The sequence below is a fragment of the Cyprinodon variegatus genome, unplaced genomic scaffold (assembly GCF_000732505.1).
Source record: "Cyprinodon variegatus isolate N-32 unplaced genomic scaffold, C_variegatus-1.0 Scaffold390, whole genome shotgun sequence".
Classification (NCBI taxonomy): Eukaryota; Metazoa; Chordata; class Actinopteri; order Cyprinodontiformes; family Cyprinodontidae; genus Cyprinodon; species Cyprinodon variegatus.
In genome coordinates, this window is record NW_015150843.1 from 663,139 (window position 1) to 683,975 (window position 20,837).

Consider the following 20,837-nt stretch of genomic DNA (forward strand, 5'->3'; position numbering starts at 1 on the left):
AGTAAACTTTTCTGTCCTCAGGATGAATTAAAAATGCTGATTTATGGTAAATAAAATGATTAGATTTTTACTTTCTAAAAAAAAAAAAAAACCATTTTGGTTTCTGTTTCTATTAGATTGTAAGGATTCCTGAATGTGCATTTTAAATGTTTCTACTCATCGTGTCTTTTTACATTAATTCAATTCATTCACAGAATAAAATAAACATGGTTGATTTTATCTGGTTTCTTGACAGGATTTCTTTGTTAGAGCTAGTAGACTTTCTCTGTAGAATATCTGCAAAGTGCACTTATTTCCCATCAGAATTGGATATTCTTTATTGAAGTTTAATAAATGTTAATATATGTTAGGATTTATTTTCATATCATTTTACATCAGTTGTGACTCTATCCGATTTCTATTATGGTTTGTTATGGATGTTGATGTGTTTAATAAATGTAATTTGTCTAAGGCCAAAGTCAAATCCTTATTCTGAATTCTTCAATATTCTAACAAATGAAAGTCACCCTTGTTGATAGGAAACCGAGTCTATGTGTCCAATGAACTAAAATGTGACTTAAAATGTAGACACTTTTGGTTGTTTTAAACTCTGGACATTTAAAAATATATATTTACTGTAGAAAAAAATTCAGTCAAGTTTACAAATCATAATAATTATAAATCAGCACAGATCTACTTTAGCTACTTTTGTCGTTTTGGGATTTGTATAACATAGAGAAAGTAATTGCTTTTAAATAATACATGGATGTCCATTAGCTGGTGGTTTATAAACACTGGAAGACCGCTTTTACTTTCCTGCTGTTATTGTGCAGAATATCATTAATTTTAATGAAGTTAGCTATTTGATTAATCAAAAAACGCTATGGGAGATAAGATAAACTGCAAAAAGCAAGAAACATCAAAATTCTTTGTTTAGAGCTTTACTTATTTTTACATGTCACAGCGCACAATAAGCAGCGACTAGATTAAATGTCTCTGATCCAGGCTGCTGTAAGAAAAGGCACCACATGTCCTATTGTGAGAAAGAAGCTTCTCTCCATAGCAGGGGCAGATCCTCTTACAAATGCTCTCCAGATAGAACGGTTGTTGTATCTTTGGTTTTCCTGATAATTAGGCTGTTGATGTTCTGTCTTGTGGTTGTGATGGTTCCCAGTTGCATGCTTTGGCCTGCCGATGAATCCCAGCCCGTAACCTGTACCGGTTCCACCCAGCATGCCGGCTCCTGCCGCTCCAGCCCACTTTAGGCCCTTTTTGGGGAGGCTTTGGGAGGAAGACGCTTTGCTGCCGTCCCCTTTACCGTGACCTTTGAACCCTCCCCCTCGCTTGCTGAGTGAACCTGGGCACAACGCCGCAGCGAGCAGCATCAACACCCAGAATAAACGAAGTCTTTGCAGAGCAGCCATCACTGGAAAGCTGTAAATTTCAAACAAATGTTTACTATATAAAGAAAAAAATTTAATCTCAAAATGCGTAATTTTTTTTTCATGGAATGATACTGAACACTTTGTTATAGTGGATGACAGGGGTGATCCAAATCTATTGGCAGGAGTTCAAACTGGCTTTTGATTTATTGTTACTGGATGAACAAAGTCCTAGACTCCCCTCTGCTAACACAACAGAGATCCAGAACCATCCAGCACATGCTCTGTCAACAACGGGATTAGCTGAGGATCCTGTGATGCAGATTTCACTTTTTTATGTTGGGAGTTTTTTTGTTTTATTCTCCTCCCTGTGATTAACAGTGATGTATTACACTGTTTAATCCTTTATACATTACTGAAATTATTTTTGAAAGAAAGCGTTAAGATCAAACACATTAAAACGTCAGTTAATTTTCAGTAGCAGTGCATAAGAAAAGGTAATTTTGATTAAAACAAGAGCTTCCAAAAATTATCCTAATTTTTTTTTTATTCTTATTCAATAAATAAAACCTTTTCAATATTTGTATAATGATTGGATTGGATTGAATTTCGAATGTGTACGTCTTGAAGATGAGAAAGTGACACACATCCAATAATATTGCCTCAGCTGCTGGAGAGAGAAAAGGGTACTTTACCGTTTTTATTAGTCCCACAGATTGGTTCTGATGCTGAAGCTGTGGTCTCTCATCAAACAACATCTACAGTGTAGCTGGGCAGCGTGTTGGCCTTCATTATCATTTCCATACCAGCATCCAGTTTAGCTCCTCCCCACAACAAACAGCGGCTGGTTTTCAATGTTCAATAATAGGCCTACAGGACAGCTTCAATGTTTCTGCTGATGCTGTTTTTCTGACTCCGTAGTCACAAAATGAAAAGTGCCTCTATTATGCATTTAATTATATCACTCTATGTTTTAATGATGAAGTAAAATAAGTAACGAAATAAGTAACATCTGTTTAAAAAACAAATTTACAGGTAAATAATGAGAGGATGTAAGTTATATGAACTCACTTTCCATGGATATGATATTCCTAAATTTAGCCAAAAACATCTATGAGATATGAAATATGCAGATTTCATACCAAGTATATATATATATATATAAAAAAAATCCAGGACACTCACCACAGTAGTATTTAATAATAAAGTATTCTCCCACATTTAGCATTTCCAACAACAAAACAAACCAAAACATTTTCTTTGCATATAAATACACATTCACATGCTGTTTTAATCCAGGGAAACACTCATGCACGTCTTGTAATAAAGATGTTTTCCACATAAAAAAACACTTTCATGCAAAAAAAAAAAAAAAAAGAAGAACAGAAATGCTTTAATGTGATTTGGTGGATACTATTTTGGATATTCACATTTTACGGGAAATCTGTGTTGTCTAGACTATATGAACATGTGTCCTATATGTATTGTCCAAAATCATCTTTAGATACAGTAAGTGGAATTGCTTAGGAGCTGTAGCCTGTGGCTGTAACTGGAAGTGTCACAAGGTGAAATTTTCCCTACAGAAACTAAAGGACGTTCTCAAAGAGCTGCATGGAAGCCATTATATTTTCATCCTATTGAGAGGAAAAAAACAAAGAAGATATTAGAAAAACACTTTTGATTTTGGTAATTACTGCCTGGTGAATGTTGTCGCTTTGGGGATAATTTACCTTTTGGCAAGTTTCTATGAATTCCTCTATTGTCACGACTCCATCTCTGTTTTTATCCATTTTCTAATAAAAAAGATGAATAAATTCACAAGACAAGAGAAGAATAGTAAATAAGTAAAGCTAATGTAACCTCATGATTTAATTAGATTAGAAAAATTCTAAGAAATGGAAATTATCTAATAATATAGAAATGCCAACAGGTTTATTTTTTTATGCTTTTTGCTTTAGATATTTACTGTGGAAATTATATATATATTTAAAAAAAAAAGTTTTAATGCACCTGGAAAAACTTCTCCACATGGTCAAAGGGAGAATCATCTCGTATGCTGGGTAAGGTATACCGGCCCATCATGTCGTATATGGAGGTCATAATCGCCAACATTTCCTGCAGGGCACAAAATGAATGCACAGGTTTTTACAATGAACTGTTTTTAGTTTGAAAGCTTTTGCTCCATTAGATCTGTTACCTCCTTAGTTACGTAGCCGTCCTTGTTGATATCATAAAGATTAAATGCCCAGCGAAGTTTCTCGGTAACAGAACCTCGCAGTAAAACAGAGAGTCCCAACACAAAGTCCTGTGAATGAGATGGAAATGTTTTTCTTAGTTTGCTGTAAGCAGCTGCAGGGTCTTGCAAAAAAAAAAAAAAAAAAAAGTAATTGCACTTGGACTGCCAAGCTTTTGCCTAATAACCGCAACATACTTTGAAAAAAAAATCTGAAACGTGGTGTAAGTTCAGAATCCTTCACTCTGATAAACCTAAATAAGAGCAGTCAAATGCCTTCAGAAGTGAAATAATTTGTAAATGCATGTGTGTAATCTAATCTGAGAAATAATCCAGCTGTTTTGATAAAGAACTCTGGGGTTTAATAGAGAATATTACTAAAAAAGTAGCATCATGAATATCAAGGAACACATCAGAATGCTTTGGAAGAAAGCTGTTAAGAATATTAATCAAAGAAACAGCCGATAGGTACATTGTCAATTGCAGGGGTGATAGGTGGGGGAGGTGATTTGGATCGGATGTGGGGAAAACCTGGAAGAAAATCTGTTGTAGGCTGTTCGAAGACTTAGACTTGGGCAGAAAGTCCTCTTCCAGCTGGACAAGGGCCCTAAACACACGTCCAAAGCTACAAGGACTAGTCTTCAAAGAGTACAGAGCACTGGTGTTAGGAGTTTTATTGTAGATTAGAGCATTATCATGTATAAGAATGGCTTAGTAAAAGTCCAGACCTGGATCCATTTGAGAATCTGTAAAAAGAATCAAAAGCTGGTGTTCACTGATGTTTTGACTGGATACAGTCAAGACTGAGCTTGAGCTATTGAATCAAATGACAATGAAAAAGAAAAGGTTTTCAGATATGCAAAAGCAGTAGAGACATATGGAAGAGGATTAGGGCCACTGAAAAAATAAAAAAAGGTTAACTGATTTTTTAATTTTATTTCAGTTTAATATGGGAAGAAAAAGTCAGAATTCTGACTTTAATCTCAGAATTCTGTTTTTTTTTATTCAGAATTCTGACCTTTTCCCCATATTAAACTGAAGTAAAATTTAAAAATCAGTTAACTTTTTTTTTCAGTGGCCCTAATCCTCTTCCATAAACATAAGACTCTCAGCAGTTCTGCAAAGAAGCAGCAATGGGTTTTTGGACAAAGTTCACAGTGCTTTGTTGGTCAAGAGGATAAAACCTCAACTAAGCACATAGAGTCAAAGTAGGAAGGCACTGAAAAAATGGTCAAGCTGTTAGATTTGATCAAAACTGCAGCCACTGATTGACTCACCTCAAATCGGATGGAACCATTTCTGTCCACGTCGAATGCGTTAAACAAAAAATGAGCGTATGTGGTAGCATCTGAAAGAAAACATGGAAATCAATGCACTGCTATAAAAAATAATGTTTTTTTTGCTAAAACAAAATATTCTTATGGTATGTTCAACCATTATGCTACACTGGTGGGCTACCACTAAGAGTAATCTAACACATTTAAAATAGACCTTTAGAACAGGAACACTCAGGCAAAAAACAGTTGGCATGAGACTCAGGTTATATATAGTTACTGTACCTCCTTGAGGGAAGAACTGTGAGTAGATAGTTTTAAAAGTTTCTTCATCCACTAATCCGCTTGGACATTCCTGTTGACAGATCAACAAGCTTCCCTTATGCATTTATTCATTAAAAAAGAGAAAACCAAAAAGGAAAAAACAACTTAAGCATTTAAAGAGCTGTGCATGTATTTTTAAACCTCTGAATGCAAGGCTAGTTTATTTTTATTTTTGGTGATGGTATTATTGGACCATTAGTGCAGCATTTAAAACTGTTGAGTACTCAATTTTATTACAGTGCCTGGCAAACTGCCATTTCTGGCACAAAACAGGACTGGTTTAAATTTTACATGGAGAACAAATTTTTTTTCTCTGTCAGTAGGTAACTTTATTTTAGAAATTGAAAAAAAATCATGTTGTGTTACGCGAGCATTAGGGCTGATTCCTTTCAAACACTGTGTAAATGAATAGAAGAAATCCATGCACAGATGTGCACAAATTTTCTCTAAATGAATCAGAACAAAACTAAAGTAATAGTTTTGGACCAAAGTTACAATGTTCAAAAGATAACATAGAGTTTCAGTTAATACAACCAGAAACCAGAAAGGCTCAATTTCTGGCTGTGTTTGAATGAACTCTGACCTGGACCGTCAAAGACTCTAACGAAGTTGGACTTCTATCACCAAAGAACACCTCCTGGTGTAAAGGTCCAATGTCTCAGCAGAACCTTAAAAAATCTAAATTATGTGCTCATCTTTAGTAGTTTTTTTAACTACAGTTGTGTCTTCACAGTTCTGCCTAAAAGCGAGGTGTGTGTGTGTATATATATATATATATGTATATACATACATACATACATATGTATATATACATACATACATATGTATACATATGTGTATGTGTATCTATATATATGTATATGTATATATGTGTATATGTATATATGTATATATACACATACATATACACATACATATACATGTATGTATGTATGTATGTATGTATGTATATATATATATATATATATATATATATATAGTGGTCTTATATACACAGCACTTTCAATCATCTGCTGAAAAGAAATCTTCCTCTTTCATATTTGTTTGATTATTAAATTAACGCCACTAAATTGTTAGTTTTGACAGGTAAGTAATGGTCTGCCAGTGCTATTTTGACACAGTTTATGAAAACATTTAAATGCTCTAACCTTTAATCTGAGCACCATAAATCCATGTCAAGGAAATAAACAGATGCCTTTATACAATAAAGCCCCTTTTTTTTTTTTTTTCTTGTTGCTAAATTCTTATTGAGTATTTAGTGCGTATTTCATTAATCTATTACTTCATGTTTCCTTGGGATATAAAATGAGGTGACAGTGAGGCGTTGCTTTCTTAGCCACTGTTCACAGCAAGATGAATGTTTTTCCAAGTTAAGAACTAATGAGAAAACAAAAACAAGCCTGCTATCAGTAACAGTAGCTTTGTACAAATATTTACCAGTGATACCAATACATTTGTGGGACAGCAAGTGCAAAGGTACAACAATTGACGTCTTTTAAAATATACAAAAAACAAAACTCTGTATTTTAATACCAGAAATATCTGAAAATCATTTTAAACTCGAAATATGTTTGTGATTATGAGCTATTTCTGCTGTGTTGAGCTCTCCCCTACATTTTTGAAGCCTCTGTAGAGAGACTGGAGCTCCTTCCTGGTGAACTGCGTCTGGGCTTGGAGCTGGTCGAGGCCTTCAGGTTGGTGCCTCACCATGGAGAGCTCAAGGTCACTGTCAATGTTGTCTGCCAGACAGAATCAGACCAAACAGGTGGAAGACAGGAGAAAGAAAAGAGGGAGGAAAAAGCAGTAAGACCAGAAAGAAAGAAAATCTGAACAAATGAAGGGAGGAGGGTAAGATATTCGAAAACCAAAATGACATAAAAGCACCCACCATCTTTAAGAAAACAGATGAAAAATGAAGATAAGACAGGAAGGATGGGGAATGGGTGGTTGGTTAGAGATGAGAACATTTGATGAAAATGTTCTCATGAATTCGATAGAAGGGTATGATTAGGGGAACATGTAGGTATGTTAAAGAGAAAAGATATATAAATAAAATATATTTTAAGTGCATAAACATAGTTTATTTTTTATCTACTCATTGTGGACACCTTCTTGTCACAAAGTGTTATTACTCATATCCTCCTGTATTTATCCTTGTTCTTTTGGATTTAGACTTTGTATCTTTTCTTTCTATTCCTAACCAGCATTGCTTTATGTTCGATTTTTGCGTTTTAGTTTTTTCACAATTTTTTCTCAGGATTCTGGATCAGCTTGATCATTTCTTTTGGTCCTCATAAACAAACTATTCACTCTTTCACTAATTATTACAATTAGCTATGTTGCTAAAGAAATGTACAAGAACGTAAAATTATTATAAATCAAAATTAAGAAATTAGAGGAATGTTTCTATACACCAGGATGACTAAATATTAATAAAAAAAATACTTATGGTTAGAGCACAATTTGAGATGTCTGCAACAACAGCTGTCTGGGTTACTTAGCTTCTGAAAGCAGCTAAACCAAACAGTAGATGAGAACATTCTGGGCCAGTTTGTCTCTTAAATGCAGACCCAGGGCTCTAAATAATAATGAGGACACCAAGGTCAAGTCCTCTCTATTTTTTTATTTATATGTTGCCTAAATTGTGAATTATAAACTCTAAACATAAATTACACCGAAACTGAAAGTAGGACGATGATCTAGGTCTCCCATAAAACTGTGAGGTGTATAACATTGGGGTGGGAAGTGGGTGCCTAGTGGTTAGGGCATAGGGCTTGGAGTCCTGAGGTTCTGAGTTCGAGCCCCACTCCCACAGACGGCCACTCTGGCTCCCTGAGCAAAGGACCCTTAACACCATGGTGCTCTCCGGGTGCTGCACAATAGCAGCCCACTGCTCACCAAGGGGATGGGTTAAATGCAGAGAGTTCATTTCGTTGCTCTGTACTTGTGACAGTGGAATGACAATTAAAAATGCTGGAGAGAAATAAAGAAATTGGAAGAGCCAAGACTATCTAATAAAAAAAAAGGAGCTCGAGGACCTTGGCATACGCATTGTGCACCATCAACACGCACTGTCGCTATAATCATAGTAGTAAATTAACTTTATTGATCTCACATTTGAGAAAATTACCTCTGCATTTAACCCATTCTGTTGGGGAGCAGTGGGCTGCCACTGTGCGGCACCCGGGGAGCAGTGTGGGGTTAAGGGTCTTGCTCAGAGTGCAGGCTGTAGGGATCGAACTGGCTACTTGCAACCTTCTGAGAGCAAAAGCGCACTGCTCTAACCCACTACGTCAACACTCCCTCCTTCTGTCATTGGCTACAGATGCCGTTAGTGAGTCTGTCAGTCACGGCAGTTAGTGGAAGAGGAGGACATCAAGCTACAAATGTAGGTGGAGAGCAGTTTAATTTCTTGAAGACGATGAGAAAAAAAAACGCAATTTTCTTGAGGAAAAATTTCAACCCAGCGAGCTACTCAGACAGCAATGGAATATTGGACAAAAGTTTATTTAACTCTGCACTGGTCATCAGTCACCTTCTAGCAGTTGAATCAAAATTCAACTGATATGTTACTGCAAATGGCCCTGTGCAGACCTAAACATTCGGTATAAAATTCTACCTAACAGACTTGTAAATACAGTATAATCCCAAACGTTATTGCTAAATTTCACAATGACTATATACAAGGTAGGAAAGGTTTGTTAAAGGAATAGTACACCCAAAACATGATTAGCCTTCATTTTCTACTCACCCCCATGCTGAACAACACTCTGGAGTACTTTTTTGATATCTCAAATGCATCTGGAGATCTGGGAGGCTTCTTGCTGTCTGCTGACATTCAAATAATGGAGGTCTATGGTGTCCGAGACAGAAAGGTCCATAAAAGTCCACAAAAACGTGTCAATATTCCTCCATACTGCTCGTCCAATGTATTCCAAGTGTCCTGAGTGGGTAGCATCCAGAATTAACTCGAAACTAAGTCATTTAGAATGTTTTTAGAGCATAAACAGTAGTGTATAGGATTTCCTGAAAGCGCGTTCACGACGCTACGGAAACCGCGGCGGACCAACCCAGACGAAAGTGCGCATTCAGCTCAGCAAAAAACTCATGCTCTTCCTCAACACTGAAGTCCTCAGACATTTTTCTTTCGTTGTTTCTTTCTTTGCACAGGTAAACAGCACATTTCTTCTTCTACGCTTGCATTATTGGCAGAGCAGACGCTGAATGCGCACTTTCATCTGGTTTGGTCTGCCGGCTTCCGTAGCGTCCTGAACGTGCATGTGCGCGCTTTCAGGAAATCCTATACACTACTGTTTATGCTCTAAAAACATTCTAAATGACTTCGTTTCGAGTAAATTCTGGATGCTACCCACTCAGGACACTTGGAATACATTGGACGAGCAGTATGGAGGAATATTGACACGTTTTTTGTGGACTTTTATGGACCTTTCTGTCTCGGGCACCATAGACCTCCATTATTTGAATGTCAGCAGACAGCAATAAGCCTCCCAGATCTCCAGATGCATTTGAGATATCAAAAAAGTACTCCAGGGTGTTGTTCAGCATGGGGGTGAGTAGAAAATGAAGGCTAATCATGTTTTGGGTGTACTATTCCTTTAAGGGTATTCTAGATATAATAAATGAAAAAAGGGAAAAATAGTGCAGTAGTGCTGTCATTAAATTGACGCTTTTGACAGAGTGGAATGGTTATTTCTCTTTGAGGCTCTTAAACATTATGTTTTTGGCCAACATTTTATTAAATGGACAAATTTGCTTTATATAGAACTATTTGCTAAAGTTATGACCAACAGCATTTCTAAAATTATCAGGATAAGAAGAAGTTGAAGACAAAGTTTGGTACCAGGTAAACTTCCTTCTAAAAGAAACACCTTTGCTTTTAGTTTTTAGCCCAATAATCAGTCCAGTTAGAATAGATGGTGGATTAAAATCTTGGGTTAAGGGGTTGTTGAAAATAGGACATCTTTATAATACAGAGAATAAACTAATGATACATGAAAAAAATACTGACAAATTCAACAACGTTTTTAAGGGTAGCTCTCATGTTAAAGGTGCTCTGACTGCTGCACTGCAGCCCTCTTTGTCCCACAACTCATTCAGTGATGGATCTGACTCTCTCAGGTTACATAGCGGAGTTTTTAAGAAAAGGGTTCCCTGCATGCTGCATCTATACATGCAAAACGCTTTATATTGACCTAAAATCATTTAATATATCCGAGAATTAAGCAAATACATGTCTCAAAATTATACAGTGCTACTTTAAACCTGTGAAAGGTAATCAGCTAAGAATTATTCTATATGAATTGCAATAGTGACGAGTTAAAATATTAAATAATAGAATGAATACAAAAATCAGCTGATAAGCTAAATGATTTTTGAAATTTGAATAATTCAGTTGATATATGTTTATATGTCTTTATTTAAAGTATCGTATTAATAAATTATATAACCATTTTTATTATTGTTGGATTACGGCTATTTCAGCCAATACAGCACTTATTAAATGACAAAACTGGAATAATTGTATTATGTATTAACCCTTAAGGAACTACCGACATGTCCAGGGTGTTCTAAAGCGCTCACCCTATTTCTGCTGCAGATGACCCCCAATCCCAGCCCTCCCCCTAGACCTGTAAAGGATAAATGTGTATAGATGATGGATGAATGGTTCTATATTCTTTACTAGGTACATACTTTAAATTCTTTTAAATTTATTTTACATTTGAATATTTCTGCGGTTATCATATTTTTTTTTTTTTAAGCAAACTCTATACCAATTTATTTATGCCATGCTTTTTATTACAATGTATCTGTTGTTTCACTTTTGATTATGCTTTTAGATATAATGTTTGCTACTAGCTGCTCTCGTGTGACAAGTAGATGTCCACAATGTAAAAAAAGAAAAAAAAAGTTAAGTCTACTTCTCTTTAATCACAAATCTTTTAAGCTAAACTGAATAGAAGTTTAGGAGGAATACATTCAAGGGACTAATGGGAAGAAATTAATCTGATGATGATAATGATGATGGAGCTACTCACCATCTTTACGATTTCAGACATGGGAGAAGTTAGGAAAGTGATGAAGGAATGATAGGGAAAGAAAAGAAATGTGAGTTAAACATTGAAAATATATAAACAAATATTTCCACTGTACATTATTTTTAATTAGAAATATATAAAACATTGCTGATGGAGAAATATAATAAAAGGAAGAATTTGTGGATTTTAGACTCAAATAGAAATATTTCATTAACAAAAGTTTCACTTTTAAAGAGAAAAGCTCATATTACTAGTTATTAAATATTTGACTTTTACCCTGCTCTTACCTTCCAGTGATAAAGGCTCCCAAATCCCAAACTGTTTGAGAACAACAATAAAAAGTCCAAGAACTACAGCAATTGCAATTATTTCCATTCCCTGCAAACCCATTATTCACTTAGATGTAAGCTCTAAAAACGTCACACAAACAAAAAAATAGTTCTCTAAGTGGCTCTTTTGAGCAGCTTTTGCTAGAAATAAACATCCGTTACTTCATCCATTAACCTCCTTCAGTAAATCAGAGCTATTCTACCAGCTTTGGTAGTTGTACGATGTTTTAAACCACCGAGTAGCCAAAAAATCCCAACAATGTATGACTGCAGAACATCCTGCTGTCCAGGTCGGACAAACTCAACATGCGCACCTCAGTTGAAATGCAATTCAGAAATTTGAAACTCTGAGAAAATCCAAAGTTTTCCTCATTTGCAAAAACATCCATCCTAGCTCCATCTCCAGGTTTGTTTCAGAGTAAGTCAAAGCTTCAGCTGTTGTGAAGCAGGTGTGTGCTTACATGTGGGTTTAAGGGTGGTGCCAGTGATTGTAGAAGTTGTTGGTGAAGGAATTTCATTACTAATGGTCTGTGATTGGCAGTCAGGTCTCTCCATGAGAGCCCCGTCATTTCAGTGATGCAAAACTGTAAAACCAAGCATTGATCCACATTTGCTGATGGCAGGGATGTGAGTAGCACTTAGTGCAAATGAGCCTATGAGCATGTACTTGTGTCTCCAGACTGATACACTCAATAAGTAAAGTGGTTTTTAATCAAACACAAGCATAAGATGTCGGTTACTGAGTATTTTTCAATATAATGAAAAACAATGAGTTGTATTCATGTTGTGAACGTTCACTTCAGAGAGGTACATATAGTGCTGCATTTATTACTACAGGTGGAGCATCAGTGTAGAACAGTATTTTACACAATGCCTCTGCTTTGATCAAGCACATTTACAACACAGTTGAAAGTAAAGAAGAATATGTGCATAGTTGAAAACTGGTGAGTCTGCAAAACTTAATGGACTCAGTTTAAGTATCAGGGAGTGCTAATCAATCATTTGGACTTAAAATATTGGTCAGGGAACAGGCAGAGAAAGTGTGCAGCGTATGCATTTTAATGCACGGCTTATGCAAGTTAGGAATTTTACTTGTGTTGGTTGTAGCTTTAGTTTAGGCCATCAAAAGACCATAAACCAACATCATCCCCAACCCCAAAGAAATGATAGCATAGATGTGTCAATTCTGTTTTGGTTACATGTAAACTGAATTTTGTGGCCAAAGCTGCAACCAAGCTAATTCTAATGTATTTCACCCCACATTTTAAAATAAGCAATTCCAAAGCAGTTGTTTGTTGAATTTTCTGACTTTCATCTTCTCCTTACACCATCATTCTTTTTCTTTCAATATTTAGCCAGAACAGCTTGCATAGAAAAGCTGCTTTAAAAGCCTAGCAGCACAATTTCAGGGTCACAACCCCCATTTTTATTCATATTTGCTTAATACAACACCATACTAGCTTTATATTTAAAGCCCTTTAAAAAAAAAAAAAGACACAGCTTAAACAAAGTTGTGCATTGCCGCAGACATCAAAAAAGCAACAACATGAAAATACTACATAGGAATTAAAGATTATTACAACACATCTAATAAAAACAAGCAAATGTTGAAAACCAATGACTAAAAACGGGTTTTGATATGAGTTTTATAAAAACAGGCAGTGAAAAGGCCTTTCAAATGTGCAGGGGTAGTTTATTCCAGAGAAGCCAAATACAAAGCCTTGCAACATGTAACCTTCCTCCTAGAGACGTTGGTACCTGCAGGAGCTACTTGACCTGATGGACTGAGAGAGTAAAAATGGTTAAAGAAGCTTTGAAAGGAATGACAAGCTACTCGCTCATGCAACTCTTTCTCACTCCAACATAAAGTTCATTACAGTGATCTAAGTGAGATGAAATAAAAGCATGGATCGCTGGAGTTGCCAAGACAGAAGAAGTAGTCATTTTCTAACCAAACCAAATAAAATCAGGACTTCAAAACTTCTTTCCATTTAAAATGATCAGCTACTAATCTACTTAAAGGGTGGACACTTTTCATTACCAATAAAAAAAAAAATGTTCTCAGACACACTAATATAAGGACATGTTTTTTTAATAACTAGCTACTTAAATGGTTGGATTTTATAGAAAAAAATCAAAATGACAGTCAATAATAATTCTTAAATCTAAAAACTTCTACTGCAGGACTAAATATCAGTTTGCATGTTAGCAGAATGTGGGATGTGAGGCTCAGTTTCCCCCTATAATATGTTTATTTATGTCCTATAACAGGGCTACGGCTGTTAACATGGTTGCTTAAGAATGAAAAAGTTGTTTTTTACTGCTTCACTGAAATATGTTTTAGTTTATCTCCTTCAACCACAAAGGAAAGCCTGATCAAGTCCTCTGCACATCATGCACGAAAAGGCAGATGTATGATTGAGCCGTTAGATTAGTCATGTTTAGTTATGGAGCCAAAAAAAAAACCCCCACAGCGCTTTGAAGCTGAATGCATTTCTTTTTTCTTGCAGTTGTATAAGTTTTACTTTACATGAAAGTGATGCAGTGTATATGCAGGATCTGGACTTTGATATAAATTTTAAGCTATATAATGCAACAGTGTGTTGTTTAATGCACCATAAGTGCTGATCCATACCTTATCTTTTATTAAATACGGATGGAGAGCGGTGAATTAAGCACGCAAATATGCAGGTGAAGCAGTTTGCAGCCTCATCATCAGGGTTTAATGAATGCAGAGGAAGAAGCATTACAGCTAAGAGGCTAACCTAACTCATCTAACACAAGGAGCCACTTCTTTTCTCATATATAACTTTGATTTTCTTTTTTTTATTTTATTTTCTCAATATTCATTTCTATGAACAGCCTTGTGCTAAATGTTAAAAGACTCAAGATTTCAGTAAAAAAAAAAAATCTAACAACAAAAGAAAGCAAAGAATGGCTGAAACAGAATATGCTTTGAGGTTTTGAAACCACTAGATGGCGCCAAAGTTGTTGGAGCTAAACAGAATATTTGTCAAGTTATGATTTTCTCCATCAATCGTTTTGGAAGAAAATTCCTGGTTCTCTGGGTCACAGATTAATGGATCTACTGCAGATTTATTTGCTATATCAGTTCAAAAGTTTATGACCTTTAGTTCTTTTAATTACAAAGTCTTGGTATTTATCACACTTTAAATTTGTTTTGGTACAACTTCAAACATTAATGCATTTTAATTGGATTTTCGGTGTTAGGTCCCAACATGTAGTGCATGTTTGTCAAGTGAGGTCAAATATTTTACAAAAAAACACAAAAAGGATGTAATGCATCTAAATTAAGAAACAGCAACTGTAAGTCTTTTTTGGGCGAAATATCTGTCAGTTCTTTTACAGCAAAGAAACCTTTAAAAGTATAAATTTGTATTCAAAGCATGCATTTGCATGAAGTGTTATTCTACACTGAATTGTTTTTGTATTATTATTATATACCTACAAAAATAACTTAAAATTTTAAAATTAACTTTTGTCTGATATAGCAAAAAAATGTATGTATATATATATATATATATATATATATATATATATATATATATTCATTCAGGCCCAGGTGTTCCAAGGCCAACATTGCTAAGAGAGAGGGGGCTGCTTATACTATTAGGGAGTGTCTGGCCATAATAAGAAAACATTTAGACTCTTTCTTGTTCTTTTTGTTTTGTGCTTTGGGTAGGGAGGTGTTTCTCTGACACAGCCTTCAGCATTTCCATCCTTTTAAATAAGGAAGACAAACTCTGGCTAGATCAGAACAGGGCTGATTACTATGCAATAAGTGCTGTATGATGTCTTGTTCTCTTTTTGCAAAGATGAAATAAAATGCTGACTGAATGAAATCCATTGATCTCAGTTGTTTAACTGGAGTGAATAGCTAAATACTTTTGTCCCACAACAGATCCCATATGATCAGATCAACTGGATTTATACTAAAGTTAGATTATATGAAGTTGGGAAAAATGTCTTCTGAAGCCAATTAGCTGCAGTGGACCACATTTAGGAGTCTTAAAGTGAGCTGAATGAATGTGCAAGCCGTGCTTTATTTATTTAAAAAAAATACCAATTATCTTTTACTTTAAAGCTGGCAATAGCAATGTGCTACTTTGTCTCGTGAAATCCCAAATGCTTGTAGTTGCAACATGAACAAGTGTAAAAACATATACTAGTGAGAGTAAACAATCATTTAAATAAACCAAATGGGAATATCTATGGAAAAAAAAACATGTCAATATGTTATATTAATGTATTTAAATAAAATGCAAATAAGCATACATTCATTTTTTGTGTATTTGCAAATAATAAAAATGGAAAAGAAGCAGTGAGGTAAGGACCTACAGAGAAGTCTATGCCTTTAAATGACAGATTTTTGATCAATTTCCTGACAGATCAACTCAGATTATATAGCCTTAGATACCAGCAAACAGACTGTAATGCCCTTGGCTAAAAAAAACATTGGAAAATGGTGACATTTAAAATATGCAATGGATGAAGCAGAAGCTGCTAAATTGATTCATTCTGTAGCCTGTGAGACTGAGAGCATACATCCCAACTGTAATATTCCAGTTCTGCTCTCATGATGTTTTATTATTCAGGGCATCCTTCTGCTCTAATCTCATTTCCTGTGTCTCTGCCAGTGGCAACCTCCCCTGTTAATTTCGAAACATTATTGGTCAAAAATGTATTTTTCAAACTTCATTAATGTAGCCATTAAACTGCATTTAATATGCCCTAAACTGCTGCTGATTACATGAGTATGTTGCATTTTAATCAGATGTTGAGCCCGCTCTCGAACGTGATCTCGCCTCTGCTCTGGAGCAGCAGGACGCTGCTGTTCAGCATCTATGACAAATCCCTGTTGAGGTTTGAACATCGGTTTATTGAAATAAGCAATGAAAAAGTGGAGCCCCGGTTGGCCAGCATGTCAAAATACGTCACTTCCTTTGAGGCTCAGCCTCCTAAACGGTATACGGAGCAGGGGCGGAGTGTGAAGCTGGCTGCTCGATGCTGACTGGCTGTTGTGGGAACATACTTAAGGATTTTTGGCTGACAGTGGCTAGACAGCAAGGAGGTTTTCCTCATGAGTCGCGAGGGAAAAGTGATAATTCAGTCAGAACAGTAATCTTGTGCTAAACTCTTGCTGTGGTTTCTGGAGTTTGTCAGAACACTTCACAACAGCTATTTGCACCCTTTGTAGGGATGTGTTTTATGTGTTTCAACATTTGTTAATGGAATACGTGATGTTTGGATTGAATTAAAACCATTCAGCCTCCCCTGCAGCAGCTGCCACGGTCTCTACCTGGTCCTTGCTGGGTGGTGCTGGCGATTATCCACTTGACAAGGCAGCATCTCATCAGTGATTTGCGGGAAAACCGGGGTCTCTGCCACTTTGAGTCCTCGGTCTGTCCCCCTGGGCCGGGGTCTTTGCCATTGGCATCAGGGATCAAATCACCATCCACTGCCTTCTTCTCTGCCTGAAGAAGAGAGACTGGGGGTGACTTTAATGCTCTAGCCATACTTTACAGAAGCAAAATGAAACCAAACTATTCTATCAAATTTTTTGCAATGCTACATCTCCAAATGATTCAGTTGGTTTTTAATTTAAGATTGCTCTAGAATGTGATTGCTGATTTCCCAACATCACCTGCCTCAAAGGGAGGCTGGGAAATGTGCTAAGCAGCAGGTAATTATCTGGGTCCCGGCTCTGAAATGCAGCTGCCTAAAGCCATTTAGACCTCAACATCTGATTTTTTTTTTTTTTTTTTTTTTTTGCAAAAAACTATTTTTTGTTTTTTTATGGCTTATGTTTTATTAGAGAAGAAAAGTTGCACATAAGGAAATCAGAGTAGCACACTACAGTGACTAAAACAAATAACAGAAGGAAGAGTTGCTTAGCAGCAAATATTTAAATGAACTGACATATTATATTAAAATACATTTGCAATCTGATAATTTGAATCGATTTTGCAGAGATTAAAACAAGGGAGCTGAACTCAGTATCTTTATGTGGCATTAATTCAAAAGAAATGCAGTCTATAAGTGCCTTATGAGGATAATAGAACTAATTCATTTATAGAATATCAAATTTAGTTCAAATTCAGTTTAATCCAAATACAGTCATACACATAAATATATATCCTGCATAAGATTTTGCATATCATCATCATTCTTAACTATAGAATAAAGTCATTCTATCACCGGTTTCATATTTGGGGGAAAAAAAGTTATAAATAAATAAATAAATATAAACCTGGATTGGGGAAAACCTCAGTGGTTTTTATGTAACATTTTTTATGTTTGTGTTGATTTTTCAATGACACAAAAGGCTGAATCCATATAAGGTTTTAAAGACATGATTAAATGGAGACAAACATATCAGTTCGCAAGCTGCCAATTGCATAAAACAAGAGTTGACTAAGGAACTCACCGTTAGTGTCACGTTAAGCATTAATGAGCCTAATGATATTCAAATACCAAACAACCCAACTGATGGAACAACACTGTTAATATCTTTCATACATATATGTTCCTCTTTTAGTATAGATTCCAATTTAGCAGAGATTATTACAAATGTCTTCATGGTTTGAGGTTTTACTTTGACCAATCAAAGTGGACAGTTTATAACATAAATTTAACAGCTAGATGTTATAACATAATTGCTATTTAAATTATGTTATGCTATTTAAAAGGCACATGACTCATTTTTATCCCAAATTGAATGTAGAGACAAAACAGCATCCAAAGTGCCGCTCAATAATTTGCATCAATAAAAGATCAAAGTTGCAGCTGCAATGCTGAGGTGCATAACCACTGTGACTTTATTGACAATGACTAAATACTACCTGAACCCTCCACATGAAAGGTAAACGGCGTGCATACGAGCCTTCATTGCAGTCACACGAATACTCTTAAAATGCATGAAGTGGAAAGGGAAGCCTCATACATTACATTTCCCTTAAAATATGTATTTTCTGCATGCACTTTCCTGAAAGCTTTGGTTTAAATTAGAAAAAGGTTATTTTCAAACAAACATGAAGATTTGTTTTGCATGGTGAGATCCTCCATGTGTTCATCTGAAGGGTTATGAACTCAGTGGGAAACCGCTCACCGCTGATCTTCACATATGGTACAGTAGGCTTTTGGCCACTCAGAGCTTCTGTCACAAGCTCTGTCCCCGTATGCAGACTTGTAGCCTCTCATGTAACGGCAGCAAATAAATGTAGGTTTTTGTATCCGTCATTTATCAATTTAAATCATATGCTCATACAATTTGCACCAAAACATGTTATTTGCCTCTGAATTAAATGTCACATGCACACTTTTCTTTATGCATCTTAAATTTCAGGCACTTTACTGTAAGTTGATACTTAAATGTAGTTTCCATCATAAAGAATTTAACCCTTTAAGCTGCATATTAGAATTTGTGTCCCTTTCAAATAAATTCAGTGTATTAAATCTCCAAGTGATAAATCAAAAACGTACACAGGGTTCTCAAGAATAATGAATATATTCATCCACATGCTGGTTGCACCTTTGAAAAGTGAGAAATGCCTTCTGTACCTGCATTGTGACTGGATTTCAGAATCTTCTTTGAAGAAAAGTCGCTTACAGCTGTCCTCCTCCTCCTGTTCTCCTCCTTACGACCCTCACTGAACTGCGGCAGCAGCTCCCTCAGACAGACAGTGGATATTTAAAGGAGGAGCGGAGCTGCTCACGTCAAGTTGAGGATCAGCACCATAAAGTGTGACAGTCATACGGTGAAGTGACAGCATGAAGACAGATGTTCCTGCTGGTGTTCAGCACAGAACGAATGGCTCTCAACAAGAACAAAGCAGGGGAGACTACAAAGTGTGGGTCAGGTGTTTATATCGTGACAGATGTTGTTATTTATAGTCGGATCATAACCTATATGTGGATCTAGACTCAGACAGTAGGCCTCTCTGAGGAAATTAAAAAAGATGTCTGTGTATCCTGTCAACATTAGATAACAAATTTCTGTCTGCTCTAAGAGTTTGTTATGATGGACAATTTATTTTTTGTTTTAAGAAGAAGGACAACAATGTGATAGGATTCTTCCTTACTCAAAAGAATGTCCCTCAGTTTCTCAACACATATTTAAGTCTAGATTACTGAAATGTATAGAAAATTAAGGATTTAGGATTTATTATGAAAGACTAAAAAAGCAGCAGTTTTCTGCTTCTTGTCTTGTTTTTACCAATATCGTTTATTGTACCGTCTCTAATGAAATAGAAAGAGTGCTGTTTATTGGTTGTTTCTGCCACATTTTCTTTCACAAACCATATATTTCATAGTATCAGTATATCAAATCAGAATTAGATTTTTATCATAATAGCATGCTTCTCTATATTTTTTGTGACTTTTTTGTTTCAGTTTCTCCCTAAATGGCATTTTTACATGCTTTTCTTTTAACTCTTTTGCAATTTACCTTGCTGTAGTTAAATCTATTTTGAAATGTATAAATATGTAAAAGAGGATAAAGTAAAGTGAGCTGAAAGGGAACGATACAGCTGACAGTTGCCTAGAATTGATGATTTCACAGTGAATTTGGTTAAAAATACTTTACACAATGTCCACCTAAAAATGAAGCATTGATAGCAAAGTCTGTTCCTTGACTTTGAGTTTATAAAGTAGAGATTTATATAATTTCCAATGAGGAGGAGGAAGTAGGACAAATGTCTGAGTGCAGCAGCTTGAAGACAAATTGTCCCTACAGAGAAAATTAAAGGTGCTCTGAAGCAAGCCCGCACTGTTGCCGTTAATTCAGCACAGAGATGAATGATTGAAAACAAATACTCTTTCTACATTAAGTTAGACAGCACAATTTTTGCGCTATTATGGCCAAAACTTTAGAGCGAAATTATGAGTGGTTGGATTTCGATGTAAAAAAAGGCAAAAAAAATTATTAAAACACACAACAATTTTAAGTGTCGAAACTGTGACAAAAACAAGCATGAAAAAAATACAGAGATGTAAAAATCTAGCTGAGAAACAAACAGAAACCAGGAGCCTAACTTGCAGAAAAACAGGTAAAGGCCATGAGAATAATGAGCAAGCACAGATGGGCTGCATTATCTAATTGCATAGTGCTGAAAAAATAAATAAAAATTAAGTAATCTGAGCAGAGATAGAAATACAAAAGAACCTCAAAAAATAACTACAATTTAAAAGATGAACATTAAACATGCAAAGTACATTACAATAAAATAGGAAGCTAAAGA

The 20,837-nt window shown here is 35.6% G+C and overlaps 1 protein-coding gene across 3 annotated transcripts; it reads right to left on the reverse strand.

Moving 5' to 3' along the window:
- Window positions 1–2,578: 2,578 nt before the first annotated feature.
- LOC107092684 (calsenilin-like) lies at window positions 2,579–19,243 on the reverse strand. Of its 3 annotated transcripts, XM_015387286.1 has the most exons (10): window positions 19,159–19,243; window positions 16,898–17,072; window positions 11,249–11,251; window positions 6,807–6,931; window positions 5,154–5,223; window positions 4,872–4,942; window positions 3,559–3,666; window positions 3,372–3,476; window positions 3,092–3,154; window positions 2,579–2,995 (listed from the first exon to the last, which is right to left on the reverse strand). In XM_015387286.1, exons 1-10 carry the CDS (start codon window positions 19,162–19,164, stop codon window positions 2,948–2,950), a joined length of 774 nt encoding a protein of 257 aa, XP_015242772.1. In that variant the 5' UTR covers window positions 19,165–19,243; the 3' UTR covers window positions 2,579–2,947. The 3 variants fall into 3 exon arrangements, with proteins under 3 accessions (XP_015242772.1, XP_015242773.1, XP_015242774.1); XM_015387287.1 differs by lacking the exon at window positions 11,249–11,251; XM_015387288.1 differs by lacking the exons at window positions 16,898–17,072; window positions 19,159–19,243 and adding an exon at window positions 11,536–11,976.
- Between the last annotated feature and the right edge of the window lie 1,594 nt (window positions 19,244–20,837).